Here is a 13,545-nt window from a genome sequence, read left to right on the forward strand (position 1 = left end):
TTTCATTGAGCTGTTATTCAGTCAGCCTTCATAGGTCTTTTGAGGCATATGTTTCTTGTAGGTAAGCAGAACAGCTGCATAGGTTCTTTACATCCCCTTTTCAGGGACAGGTGATGAGTAGTGCTTTCTGCGTAAGGTTTCTTTTAATAGTCATGGGCTTTACTGTCTGCCTCTACTCGTTCAGTGGACTAAACTGGAGATAAATGGGGCTCTGAAGAAAACAAGCAATGATTTATTTTAAATTAATTCTGCGGTATGTTTGTCTACACGTGTTTCTTCTTTCTCTTGCTATTCTGGAAGTTCAAAACCTCTGAAATTCTTCATTGTTTAAGAACTTAAATAGTATTTAAGGTTGTGCCGTACTTTAAGCCTGCCTTGGAAGGTTCATGGATGCTTAAAGCCTAGACAAGGTTGACAGGAGACGTTACTATCCAAAGAATCTGAAATCAAATGTGTGTGGTTTTTGTAAATTTGCCATTGGTGGCCAGAGGTAGTCAGAGATTCAAAGAGTTGGTTTTAATGCAAGGTAACTAATTCTTTTCAAACTCCTTTCTGCATAAGAGAGATGGAAGAACTCCATACTTCTCAACTGCCCATGGGAAAAGAGGTACAACTGTTGCACACCAGCTGAGGACTGCTGCCAACCACTGCTTGGGTCAGCTGATTGAGGGGATGCTCTCACTCCACTCACTATCCAGTTCCTAAAGAAGACAGGCAAGCAAGTCTCTACAATGAGGACAAACAGCCATTCCAGCTGATTGTACCTCTTCAGAGTGCAAGCAGTGACATGCTGTGTCATGCAGGGAGTCGCCTTATAATCAATACCTGCAGGCTGCATGAAATTAACTCTATGTCTACTACAACAAAGGAAGGTAGCAGTTAGGGAAGATTTTGATGAGATCATAGATGTTGCTGTAGAGGAGTCTGGGTTCTTGTCTGATGATATTCCTTGATGATGCTATACTGTTCATTGTCAGGCACTTCTTTTCTGCTGGTTTTTTTTTTCTCTCTGCTCCCTAGCCCATCAGGTACTCATTACAATCTCTTAGATGATATGCAGAACTACTTCTTATTTTCTCATGAATTTTATCATGCCCTCCATGGAGACAACACTCACTTTGCATTTCCATTCTACATGATGTTGTCTTCAAACTGCCTCAGTCTACCTTGTATTATTGCTAAGTTAAGTTCAGTGCAAGTAACACATTCTGTTTTTACAAGGTCAGCTTTTTCTCTATTGCTGGGTGTTTTTGAAGGCAACAGTGCTGCCTGAATCACAATACCTCCCTCTGGTTATGTAAAGCTAATTTGTAACTTCTGATGTACTGCAGAAATTTTTAGGAACCTCCAGCTAAACAAGGGGATTAAATTCTAAACCATTTTTTTCCTAGAAAAATTCCATCCAAACAATGTGTCTATCCCAGTGTATGATGCTGATTATTATTTGGTTTTGAAATAGAAGTTCAAAAAACCCACAAAAGCAGGTAATTATGACATAGCCTGTCCAAAGGACATGCTTTTCAGGGTTTTTTCTTTGCCTATTTAGGCAATGAATGCTTTGCATTCCATAATATAAAGATTTGTACCCCTTTCTGATTTATACTGCATGCTATAATATACTTCACTTCATTATCTAATATAGCATTCATTTTTTAATTTTATGAAGTTCTTTTCCTCGATGGTATATATACCAGCAACACATTTCACAGCTTGCTTATAACAGACTGAAGAAAAAAATAAAATCCTTTTTTGAGGAAGATAATTAGTCCTTATGACATTTTGATTGATGAAATACTAGTAGTATTAAATACTTCTTTAAGTGAGGGGTTTGCCTGGGATGAAATTACTTTCCGATTTACTAATCATGACAGAAACATAGAGTCTCAACACTGGAAGGGACCTCGAGTCATTTGATTTATTTCTCTGTCCAAAGAAAGAAGCAGCTATACTGAAGTCATTTCTGATGAATATTTGTGTAAAGTGTACTTAAAGACCTCCAGCAACAGAGACTCCGTAATCTTCCCAGGCACTCTATTCTGACGCTTCATTATCCTCCTAGAAATTTTTCCTCCTGTCTACCTTGAACCTTCAGTTTGACAATCAGCTTAAACTTATACCTACAGGCCATGATCTAATCACTTTTTTCATTATAAATTTTCAGTTAACTCACCTGCAGCCACATAATTGCTAGAGCTGACCTAAGGGAGGTGGTGGGAGCCTATGCGTGGGGCTAAAGAAAAGGGTGGAACTGCACTTCATATTTTCAGATTATTAATTCTCGCCTTATCTGTCATGGATATGAAGAACAGGTAGCCACCTTCCTATTTTCAGCAATCTGATATCACACTTCTCCCTTGGTCTCTTGTTCTTTAGACTAAACAGGAAGAATTTTCTCAGTCCTGTCCTGCATTTCTGATCTTTGTGACTGACTTGCCATGCTCCATTTGGTACCTATTATGTTAAAATGGGAGTATCCAAAACAGAGCACAGTATCTAGTTGAAGCCTCACCAGTGCTGGGCTGAGTGGAAGGATTGTTTTGTATGTACTGCAGACCTCAGGCTTGCCTATAAAACGCAGGTGGTGACTGTCTTTTTGTACTTTATTTAAGGACTCTGAAGTCCGCACAAAAGAACAAGAGGTAAATGCTGGGAGTCAGGCCATTGGCCTGTTTTTCACACGGCATATTTAAACAGGCTTCTAACCCAGACAAGGGGAGGAATGTTGGCCTTGGCCTCCTCAGAAAGGGCAGGTGTGCACAATGAGTTTAGTGTTTTACGCTAATCCTGCCTCACAGAGACGTTGTCTGGTAACACTGGAACTGTTAACTCATGTTCAGCTCGTGATTCACAACAGTCCTTGAGCTGCTGCCTGACCAGTTCTTCTTGTGTTTGCATTCTGAGCTTGTCTTTCTATATTCTTACTGTCATTCCTGGCTTGATGTTGTCTTCAGATTTAATAAGTGTGTTTTCTCTTGGATCATCCAGGTCATCAATTATAATGGTATCATGCCTAGGGCAGACACCTACAAAACATCCCCTGATGAAGCCTTCCACTTTGACAATGAATAAGTTACAACTACTTTCTGAGAAGCATTTTTTTAAAGCATGTGTGCATTGTTCCTGTGATATTTTAATGTAGAGAGTATTATGAAAAAAGTTACGTGAAGCAGTATGAAAAGCCTTACTAAAATAGAGATATGTGACATTTAGTGTTCCTCCTCTAACCCCGAAGCCTGTCAACCTGTGCTACATGGAGATTTGTTCCTGACAGGTGCATAATGGCTGTTACTTACCTCTTTGTTTTCTTCTAGGTGCTTATTATTTCCAGTAATTTCCTGGGAATTAAAATTAATGGGACGTATCTGTAATTCTTTGATGCCAGCTTTTTCACCCTCTTACAGATAGATACCATGATTGCCTTTTTCAGTTTTCAGGTATTTTACCTGCCTTCCACTGATAGTTCTTGAACGACTAATAGCTCTGAAAAGTCTTGTCAGTTTTTAAAGTACTCTAAAATGAATTTTATCGGTTATGGCTGATTTTAAAATTTCCAACCTAAGTACTTGCTAACCTTTTGCTTCTCTGTTAAAAACTGAGGTCTTGCCCCTTTGTCATTGATATTGATTGTGCTATCCACTGCTTGCAGTTGACATTTTGGTTAAGATTGATGTAAGAAGATATTAAATACATTTGCCTTCTGAGCATCATCTATCAATTGCATTCTTGGTTGAATACAATACCAGCCTCTTTATTCATTGTCTTCCTACTACTCATATATTTATAGATTATTTCATTTTTAGTTACGTCCCTTGTTAGTTGCTCCTCATTTTTCCTTTCTGATTTTGCCTCTCTGTGCTTATATTTACCTTTTGTTCTTACTTCCATTTTTTGTATGCTCTCTTCTTGTGTGTGAGACTTGTAGAAATTCATTAACCAGATTGGTTTATTAATAAAAAAAAATATTGTGAAGGCAATAGCAATTCCCTGATTCAGTCATTTTTATTTTCTGTAGGATATGTATATAAGGTTATAAACTTGTATAAGTTTGTAAGTTTTCCCAGGATGTAATAGGATGAATTACTGCTGGTTTAAAATGTTCTCAAAATAATTGATTAAAAATGAGGTGACACTGTAGGTTTTGGCCAGTTTGGCAATATTAATGGTAAGAATCTCCTTTAAAGTCTTGTTTTACCAGTTGTGGTATTACCAAACCATTAAGTTAACCATTTTAAGTTCCTTGACATAATAATTAGATATCTGAAGCTTGGTACCTACCTGAAACATAAAAAACTGAGATGACAGTTGAACAAGGTTTTTGATTTGGTGGGACAACACCAAATAAAGTAGTATCTATCAACCTCCTCTTCTGTTGTGTGAAGGTTTTTATCTTCTGTTCCTTACTGGGGCTAAGTATGTCATCCGCATTTATTCTGGAAGTGAAGACCACAGATTTTGCTGTGAACTCACAACCACATCTCCCATGATAAAGTAGATAAAATATCACTAAGGTGGCCCCAAAGTAACATCTTCTTGACATATAACTGAAATACTATAAAGTGATTAGTGAACATATTATAATTTGTGAAGTTTTAGTCTAGGATATAAATAAATAGGTTTGATTTTTTTTTTATTTTAGAGTATTTTGGCATTGATTTTGTTCATTGTATGATGTATTCAAGCTAATCTGTGCAAACAGAGGCTCTTGTGTTTTGCAAAACCCCTGTGTTGTTATGTACTACACTTATATCTGGGAGAAAAAGAAGTTTGTATGGTGTCTTGCAGTACTTCAAGTCAGTGTGTAATGAATACTGCTTTAATAACTTATTGTGGTAGAATACTAAGTTTAATCATACAGCTAATGTCATGATGTCACCACCCCCTTAACAACTAAATGATAAAAGTGAGGACGCATCAGCATGAATTGTTAAGGTCTGTACATTATTCATTTAAACATCTGCTGTTGGTTCCTCTTTACATATGGGAATAAATTATACCACATCAGCACATTCTTCATGCTTTGTGTTTAAGCATTTAAAAGTTTTTTTTTGTATTATTAATACTATTTTTTCTGCTTGGTTGGCAGCTCCTGAAGTTATCATTGCCTATGACTACAGCCAACAGTATGACATTTGGAGCATAGGTGTCATTATGTACATGCTGTAAGTAGCTTGTAAAAGTCATACAAAATGTACAGACCCATTTATAATACAAGTTCTTACAATTTTGCACTGAAATAAAAAATAAACCTGTGTGCTAAACCTTCACAAAAGACTGAACTGTAATTGCTTGTGCATAAACATTACAAATTTCTATGCAAAATAAAGTAAACGATACAGTTCAGTTTTAAAAATTGAGTATTTGATTTTTATAATCCTGAAATAACAGAATATTACAGAATATTGCAGTGAAACACCATAAAACTAAACTGAGAGTTTAGGCCTCTCTTTTCCATATGTTGTTTGGATCTATATGATGAGATCTATAAAATGAGAACTGAGATAGATAGATCTATATGATCTATATGAGAACTAAGTTACTGATTTACAGATTATTGGTCAAATCCTCAAATAGATTGCACAAACCATGCAAGCAGGGTAAGGGCTTTTCTTCTCCACCTCTGCCTGTGGTAACTCTGTAACTGAGATGTTTGAGGGCTGCCAGGTCTCCCCATACACATTATCTGTCCTTTGAAAGATTATTAGTCTGCTGTTATTAGAGGAAGAAATGGAATTTTACATTTGTAAGAGTACGTGCATATTTTTATTGAAGTCTTTCATCATTTGTAACATTTGTCTTAGTTACAAAATAATAATTCCTCTCTGAAGAATCTTATCCTGCCTATACTAGCTAAATAATATAAAAAGGTACTCTGGTAATTAAAAATAAATTGTAGCAAAGCACATAAATTACCATTCATATGATGCAACTAAAATGTCACATTGTACGCAGAGACTTTCTTTCTTTCATAATGTATTTGCATGGGTTTTTTTCCCCACTTTCAGTCTTTTTCTTCTCTCAGTTGCCCCAGATGATGCTTTAATGCCAATGTTTCAGAACATTACCACTTGCTGTTTCATTTGTTGTTGTTACTTCTGTCCTGTGATTGTTTTACTTTTGTTGCATACAGCTGAGTTCTTTTGTAAATTAAGACTTTGTACATGAGCATGCAGACACAGGACATAGTTTCAAAACCTCCTGTTTTCTGGATTTTCTTTGTTTGGTTTTTCTTCCCACTTTGTTTTGGTTCCTTGATTTCTTTTCTGTACAATTAGCTCACTTCTCTTCTTGTGTCAGCATGACAAAGTGTTTGTAGCTTTATTGCCTTTTTTTTTTTTATTTCTAAAATCCATGTGTACTTTTTATGCTGATACAGAATGAGTTTTATTGTTGTACTTCATGATATTAATGTTTGCATCATGGTAGTAGGATTTGCACAACATAATACAATAGAATATATTACAAAATGGTTGGTAGAAATTGGATGGTTTGACTGGCTAATAAGAATCCAGAGCAATGTCTGCAATCAGCACAATTCACAGCTCAGAACTTGTAAAATTCAAAGCAGTGAACTGTGTTGATTGCAGCCGGAGCTTAGAACTTCTGACCTTCTTCCTTAATTAGCAATATAAATATTTTTTTAAATTAGCATTTTGTAATAACAAGGGTGTCAGAACAAAGTAACATTAATTCACCCCTTGTTGTGTTGACTACACAAGAATGAAAATATTGTGTATGAATTAATAGAATACAATTCACACTTCTTTTTATTGCTTAATTTGAAAATAGTAATACAAAAGCCGTAAGATCATCTTCTGATTTTAATTCTGTTTTTGCAAATTACTTTTCTTCCCACCCTGAATAATAGCTTGTGCTCCTGGTGCTCCTTTAATGGGCTTAAAGATACTGTTAGAGCCATTATTGCTGCCATCACAACTTTGACCCTTCTAGGCTACAGCTAATGCCTCCCTGGTAATTTGCTAGCTGCCCGAGCTCTTTTTGCAGTGCAGATGGCATGCTCCATCTTGGTACCAAGGGTATTATTGCCATGACAGGCTCAGTCTCTACCTATATGGGGAGCATAAGCCCTGAGGTGACTCATGAACTCTGTTTTCATGAATGTTAATGCACAGGGTTGCCTCTGCATAATGGGGCAATGCCAGCGTGATGGATTTTTATATGTAATTTAAACTGAGGTGTACTTTATGCTTTCCATTTCATTTCTATTTTAACATATACTAATAGAAGCATACACAATAGTAACCAACAAAAAGAAAATCCATTAAAATACAAAAGTATGGCAGCACATTGAAAGAGTAGACTAGCAAGAGTCCTGCTGCCTGTCACACTCCGAGAGTATGGCCCATATGCTGCTCTCTAATAGGAAAGGGTCAGGGGCTTCTTTCTCCTGTGCAATCTATGCTATTGGGATTTCTTGCTCGTTCTTCCAAGTGTGCTCAGAGACTCTGGCCCCTGCAATAGTTCTTGAAAACCTTTGTGCAGCTAAAGATGTCTAGGATGCCTAATAAATTACTTCCTGCATTGCAGCAATAAGAAACCTATTAAGAAAATGTGGTACTCTTTGCTCCTTTCTAAAGGCACAGAAAATTTCTTCACAGATTTTCAAGGTTCCATGTGATACATTTCACCTACTTGATTTCTTTAGCTGAAGTTATCTGTTGTCTGTCACTGCCTTAGTCTGGAGAGAATTTAGTCCTATCTGTGAATAACAGAAAAACAGGCATTGTCACCAGCCAATACTTAGAGTATTGTGTCCTGAAATGAACGCATCCTTCCCATTTTCTGTTTTTGAAATTGAGTTCCATGTGGATTTAAGTCCTGAGGGAGATTGGGAAGGAGAACTGGATAAAAGAAAACAGCAATTTTTGTTGAAGACATTTTGAGATTAAAAGTTTTGGGGGAAAATGCACTAAAATATTAATTTTGTCTTTTACCTTAAAATTAGAAGTTAAAGCCATGTGAATGAAACTCCAGAATATTTTACTTTTATATAAAGTGACAGGCATCCTTCACTAGGATGTGACAATTGCATTTTCAGTAGCTACTTCTGTGTTTTGGGAGTAGAACTAAAAACATAATTTGATGCAAATAATTTATTTGATGAAGTTAGCTTCTCTTTGTTTTAGATGGCCACAAATAGTTGTATTAATTTCTTGAAAGTATTTGTTATGTAATTTTTGCATGTCAGTTGTACATGAATAGTATGATGTAAAATCTATTAGAAATTTAATCTGTCTTTATTAGTTTTGATTGAAAACACAGATCACATGATATGTTTTTTCATTTGTTATGTGATTAGTAGAACACAGATCAATATTTACTTTCAAAGTATATTCTCTAATAAACATTTATAGTTGATATTTCTGGTTAATACTTCTGTTGGTAAACAGTAATAGTCACAGAAACCAAATACAGAGCAAGTTTAAACACTGGGTTTGATATTAACACAGGTTTTTTTAGGAATGCATTTGTTTTAGTTTCATATATATTACCTTTTTTTATTGTTACCACATCATTAAGTATACAACTGGCATAATGGAAGCAGATGATACAGAAAGAGTAAATTGAATTTAGACATTCAGATACCACATTTACTCAAATATTTTACTCAAAATAACAAGAAATAGATACAGGGCAAGAATGCAGCCAAGGTCTATTTTTATGAACCTATGTACTCTTAATACATACACTTACGGGTATGTCAATTTTTTTCTGAGATTTCTGATATCTTTGCTTTTTTATTATCCTATATCTACCGATACCTTAGTTTAGATTAGGACAAATAAGGCAATGTTAACACTATGTAGCTAAAGGAGGTACAGCTTGATACCAGAACAAAAAATGAAAAATTAAAAATTATGTTTTGTTATGTCATAGTATTTTCTGCTTTATGTTTTTGTTCTGAAAAATAAATCTTTTGTAGCAGTAAAAGGATATTATATACTTCTGTATTTTTCTATGAATCACACTTGCTTTGATTTACTGCTATTCAATGAAGAATAGCAACCTGGACTGAGAATTGAACACATTTCATAGATAGTAAGAGTTTGGAACTGAGTTTATCACATTTTGAACAGCAGTACACTTGACTTCAGGGACACAAACAACCACTGTGTATGACAAAATGAACTTCTTATATAAAATAAGGCTACAGAATAAAATGTATCCACTAATTCTTATACTAAGTCAGTGACCTGTGTTTGATCCAAAACCTGCTTTTTAGAAAGACAGCCGATTGGGACTTACACGTCTAAACTGAGAGTGGTCTGGTTTGTCTTGTTGCTGTTGTTTCAGTCCTTGTGATTGTTATTAACTCAGTGGAGTTTTAGCTCACTTGTCTAAAAACAGAGGGGCATGAATTAATGATACATTAATAATACATTACTGAAATGTAGTGGTTGCTGGAACAGAATTGTTGAATTGTTTAATGGGAAATATTACTTTGACATGAAATCAAAAGAAATGGTAAGTATAAAGTGTTTGCAGTAAAGAAAATTTCTGTGATGGATATACTGCACATGGTGGCAACAGATTAGCTTTCAGTTAGCCAACTGATTTGGATGGGTGAGTTACAGAATAGCAAAATACTGTATTTTCAGTTTAATTTTTTCTAGCTTCTACCTTCAGTTGTTGTATCTTGTTAAACCTTTGGCTGCTACTTTAAAAATCCATATAATATCAATTATCTTTTCCTTATGTGGATACCTAGTGACCAAGATTAAATCACGTTTTAACCTTATAACCTTTATCCTTTAAATCTCTGAAAGGCACATTTTTCAGAACTTGAGTCACTTTTGTAGAGTTCATCTGAAGCTTTCCCAGTCCTGTGAACTTTCTAATTTCACAGTGATCCCACAATAAATAGTTTTTGCCTCACCAGTGAAAAATAGTAGGTATCCATTCACCGACCCTAATTTTCTTACACCTTTTATAGCAAGCTTAGAAGAAAAGCTTTTTGAACTAATAAGAAAGGGAGACCTGTGCTTTAAAAATCCCATCTGGGAAACAGTAAGTGAGGCTGGTAAGTACACAATGCTCTCACAAAATAAATGCTGACAGTATTGCAATGAATTCCACAAATGTAGTAGTTTTGATCTTTTTTTTTTGCTTTTAAGCAGTATGCATTTTCTGAAAAGAGAAATTGTTGTTAAAAAATAAATCGACATAAATGATATCATGAACTAATTTCATAGCATTGTAAGTAAAATATTCTCTGCTGAATTAAAGCACTCAGTTGAAAATGCACCGAGTTGTTGTTAGCAGAAATGAGATATATCAAGTTGTGGGGTTTTTTCCTAGCAAAATAAGTATTGATACTACTTCTGAAAGTCTATCCTGCTCACCAAATTGCAGCTAATTAATTACTTGATAAGCAGTGGATAACAGTTTTGAGGAGGTGTCATTTCTTCACCTTGTGTTCTACCTCTTACTTATTCGGTATGTACAGATGCTGTATTGCCTCAATGGAACCCAGTAGGGTAGAAAATTTAACAACACACAACCTAAGCAATAGAACACTTGTAGGGGCCTTATCCAAAGCTTCCAAATCCATTAACATGTTTTGCTTGTAACCCATGGGCTTCTGATAAGCCCATTAACTAGGAGAAGCTTTACACTGTGTTCCTTACCCAAACCAACTTTACCTGATTTCCCATATGTTTTGACATAATATGGAAGTATGGGTTCAGGTCAGGTTTAATTAATTCTCACAACATTCCTGTTACTATAATAAAAGTTGTTTGGGGTTTTTTTGTTTGGTTTTGGTTTTGTTTTGTTGACATAAATTATTTATTTTGTATAAGGATCTAAGAACACCAGAATGGTCATACAAGGTGACGTCAAAGGTCTTTCTCACTTCATCACCAGTGGCCAAGGATAGATGCTTAGAGGATAGGAACAGGAAAAGCATTCAGTACTGGAGAATGATACCAGCCTTCAGTCACTTGTTGCTCAGGGTTTCCTGAACCAAGAGAGAATGGTGGTAATAAAGCTCAGTTGACTTTTTTTCCCACTGATTTGTCCAAATATTTTTAAACTCATGTAGAAATTTACCTGTGGCAAAGAATTCCCCAGCTTCAGTAGGCAGACTATGAAGGTGAGTCCCCCTTGTTGTTCTGTACCTTCTGCCTTCCACCTGCATGTTCTCTTTGAAGCCCCCAGTTGTCTTATTTGCATTCTCCTATGCTGCTTATGGTTTTCATATGTATTACATATTGCAGTGTTCAAAGTGATAGTTAAATGTTTTGCCATTTCTAGTAAAAACCTTAGGTTTTTAGAGGAATATAAAGAGAAGAAACAGGAGCTTTAAGTGACGCTATACAGAATTCTTTAACAAATGCTCATTAAGATGTCCTAACACAGCCTGGTTTTCAGAACTACCGAGCACCTGTGGCTCCCATCTTACTTCAGTGGGAGTTGCGGATACTCAGTACCATTGAAAATCAGGACACCAGTTTCTACTTCATGCTTGTGCCTTCACAGCCTTTGTGATTTTACAATAGCCAGATGGGGAACATGAAAGTGCATTATCATGTAGAGAATTGTGCGTGTAAAAAAATTAACCCCTTGGTGCCATGTGACACGTGAGCTTCTGCATAGGAGTAAATGCATTTGGCACCACAGTCTCCCACCAGGAAATCCCTGCCATCTGTACCAAAAATTTATGAAGTCACAAGTCATTCTGTATGATTAAAACTGGCATTTCAAACGTAGGTGAAGCAATTTTATATTCCAGAACAATACTTTAACAATAAAAATTTTAATTTAAAAGCTACCATGTACTTGTAGCTAAACAAATGACCTCAAGCTCAATTCAAGTTGGTGGATCCCTCTGGAGGTTTATGTGTTGTCAGTTTAAGACCATATATAGTTTTGGCTGGGGGCTATGCAAAGGGCTGATGATTAATTATTTACGAGAAATACTAATTAATGCAATTCCGTTACTAGTTTTGATTATTCTGATCCTTATACCAGTTAAAACTTTTCCAGACACATCTAACTTTTTACATCTACTAAAAAGTAAGAGCAAAAAAGGTGACAGGATAGCAGAATATTGTAAAGTTTCTAAGACAGACAAAGATTGTATTACCACTGTGTGCTGTTTCTGCATAATCTGCAGGAGTATATTACTTATATACTGAGTATAATATTCATGAAATATAGAGTAAATCTTATTTTGCAATAAATATTTTTATGGATACATATATTTTGATTTCATACTGTAATTTCCAATTACTTTAACCTAGAGTTTTAACCTATTTATTTTTTTTCTTCCTAATATTCTATATTGTATGGACTGTGATATATTTTAACTATAAGAATACTCTACCTCCTTTTCTTCACTGCCCACTAGAAGAATTTGATACGTTCTTATGTCTGATTTAACGGAAGGTGCTGTTTCCTTTCAGGTAGTAAGGTTGGTTTTTACTTCTTTCCTCTCCTTTACTGATTTTTGATTTTCTCAGAAGAGCTTTTGAGCACATTGAAGGTGAGCTCTGGTTTAGAATTCTGTGTTATTGCTGTGATTTTTGGTGAAATTTACAAGTATGTGAGTCTGCTTGACTGAAGAGTAAAAGCAAGACCCTAAATATAAGATTATGCGTACAGCATGTGAGATTTCTTGTTTCTTTTGGTGGCAAATTGACTTTTACAAGCAAATGAAATGACTAAAGCCCAAATTCTCTGGTGCCTGATTTACAATCCCAGTTCAGCAAAAAGCACATATGTGCGTTCCTGGTCTGCAAATTATTTAGGCATGTTTCCAAAGTTATGCGAGGACTTGAAAAATTTGATCCAATGAAGGACTGAGATGCCTAATGATTCTGAGAAGAAATCTGCTTAGAGCTCTTGCCTTAACAAAGCTGCCTCTCACTTTCCCATCTTAAATTTTCTCAGCTATCCGGAGTTGGATCTTTTTGTGCACCTAGACCTCCCTCCCTTGGCAGCACTGGGCGGTTCAGAGCTGAGTTACAGATTAGGATTTAGAAACTCACATGGCAGTCAGTGCTTCGACTTCTCTGCCTGCAGACAGAACTCATGAGTTTCCTGACAGAATGCAGTAAAAATCACAGCTTTCTTTTAGTGACTGGCAGAGATACAGCTTTTTGCGGGACAGCCTGGTTGTCAGACTACTTGCTGAAGATGCAGGAGACCCAGGCTCGATACACAGTGTAAACTTGCCTAGAGGCAAAGGGTTGTGCTGGGTGAGAGCACGGCATTGCTTTTTCTTCCCTTGACTGAAGTGATGACATCCAGGTTGGGTGGCTTAAGAGAGGATCACTTTCTGTGATTCTGTAGAGCAGGAATTTGACAAGGATGATAGGGGCTAAAATATGGACTACACAAGTGGATTTAATACACATACACCTTCACTCTGCACAAAATATGGAACTTGAAACCACTTCAATGTTTTTGCTACCAGCAAAATAATGCATTCTGCTGTCGTATCTCAATAAAATAAATAGCAGTTGCACTCCATGGTATTTTTCTAATACACAAGTTCCCTTTTGTTTATATTATCTGTAATTA

At 35.8% G+C, this 13,545-nt stretch overlaps 1 protein-coding gene across 1 annotated transcript in view; it reads left to right on the forward strand.

Moving 5' to 3' along the window:
• Window positions 1–5,163, forward strand: part of STK33 (serine/threonine kinase 33) — a 44,561-nt gene extending 39,398 nt beyond the window's left edge. Inside the window, 1 exon segment of the mRNA XM_059826113.1 lies at window positions 5,084–5,163. Coding sequence (XP_059682096.1) covers window positions 5,084–5,163 — 80 coding nt within the window.
• Window positions 5,164–13,545: the final 8,382 nt, after the last annotated feature.

This window comes from Gavia stellata, chromosome 17, assembly GCF_030936135.1.
Source record: "Gavia stellata isolate bGavSte3 chromosome 17, bGavSte3.hap2, whole genome shotgun sequence".
NCBI classification, from domain to species: domain Eukaryota; kingdom Metazoa; phylum Chordata; class Aves; order Gaviiformes; family Gaviidae; genus Gavia; species Gavia stellata.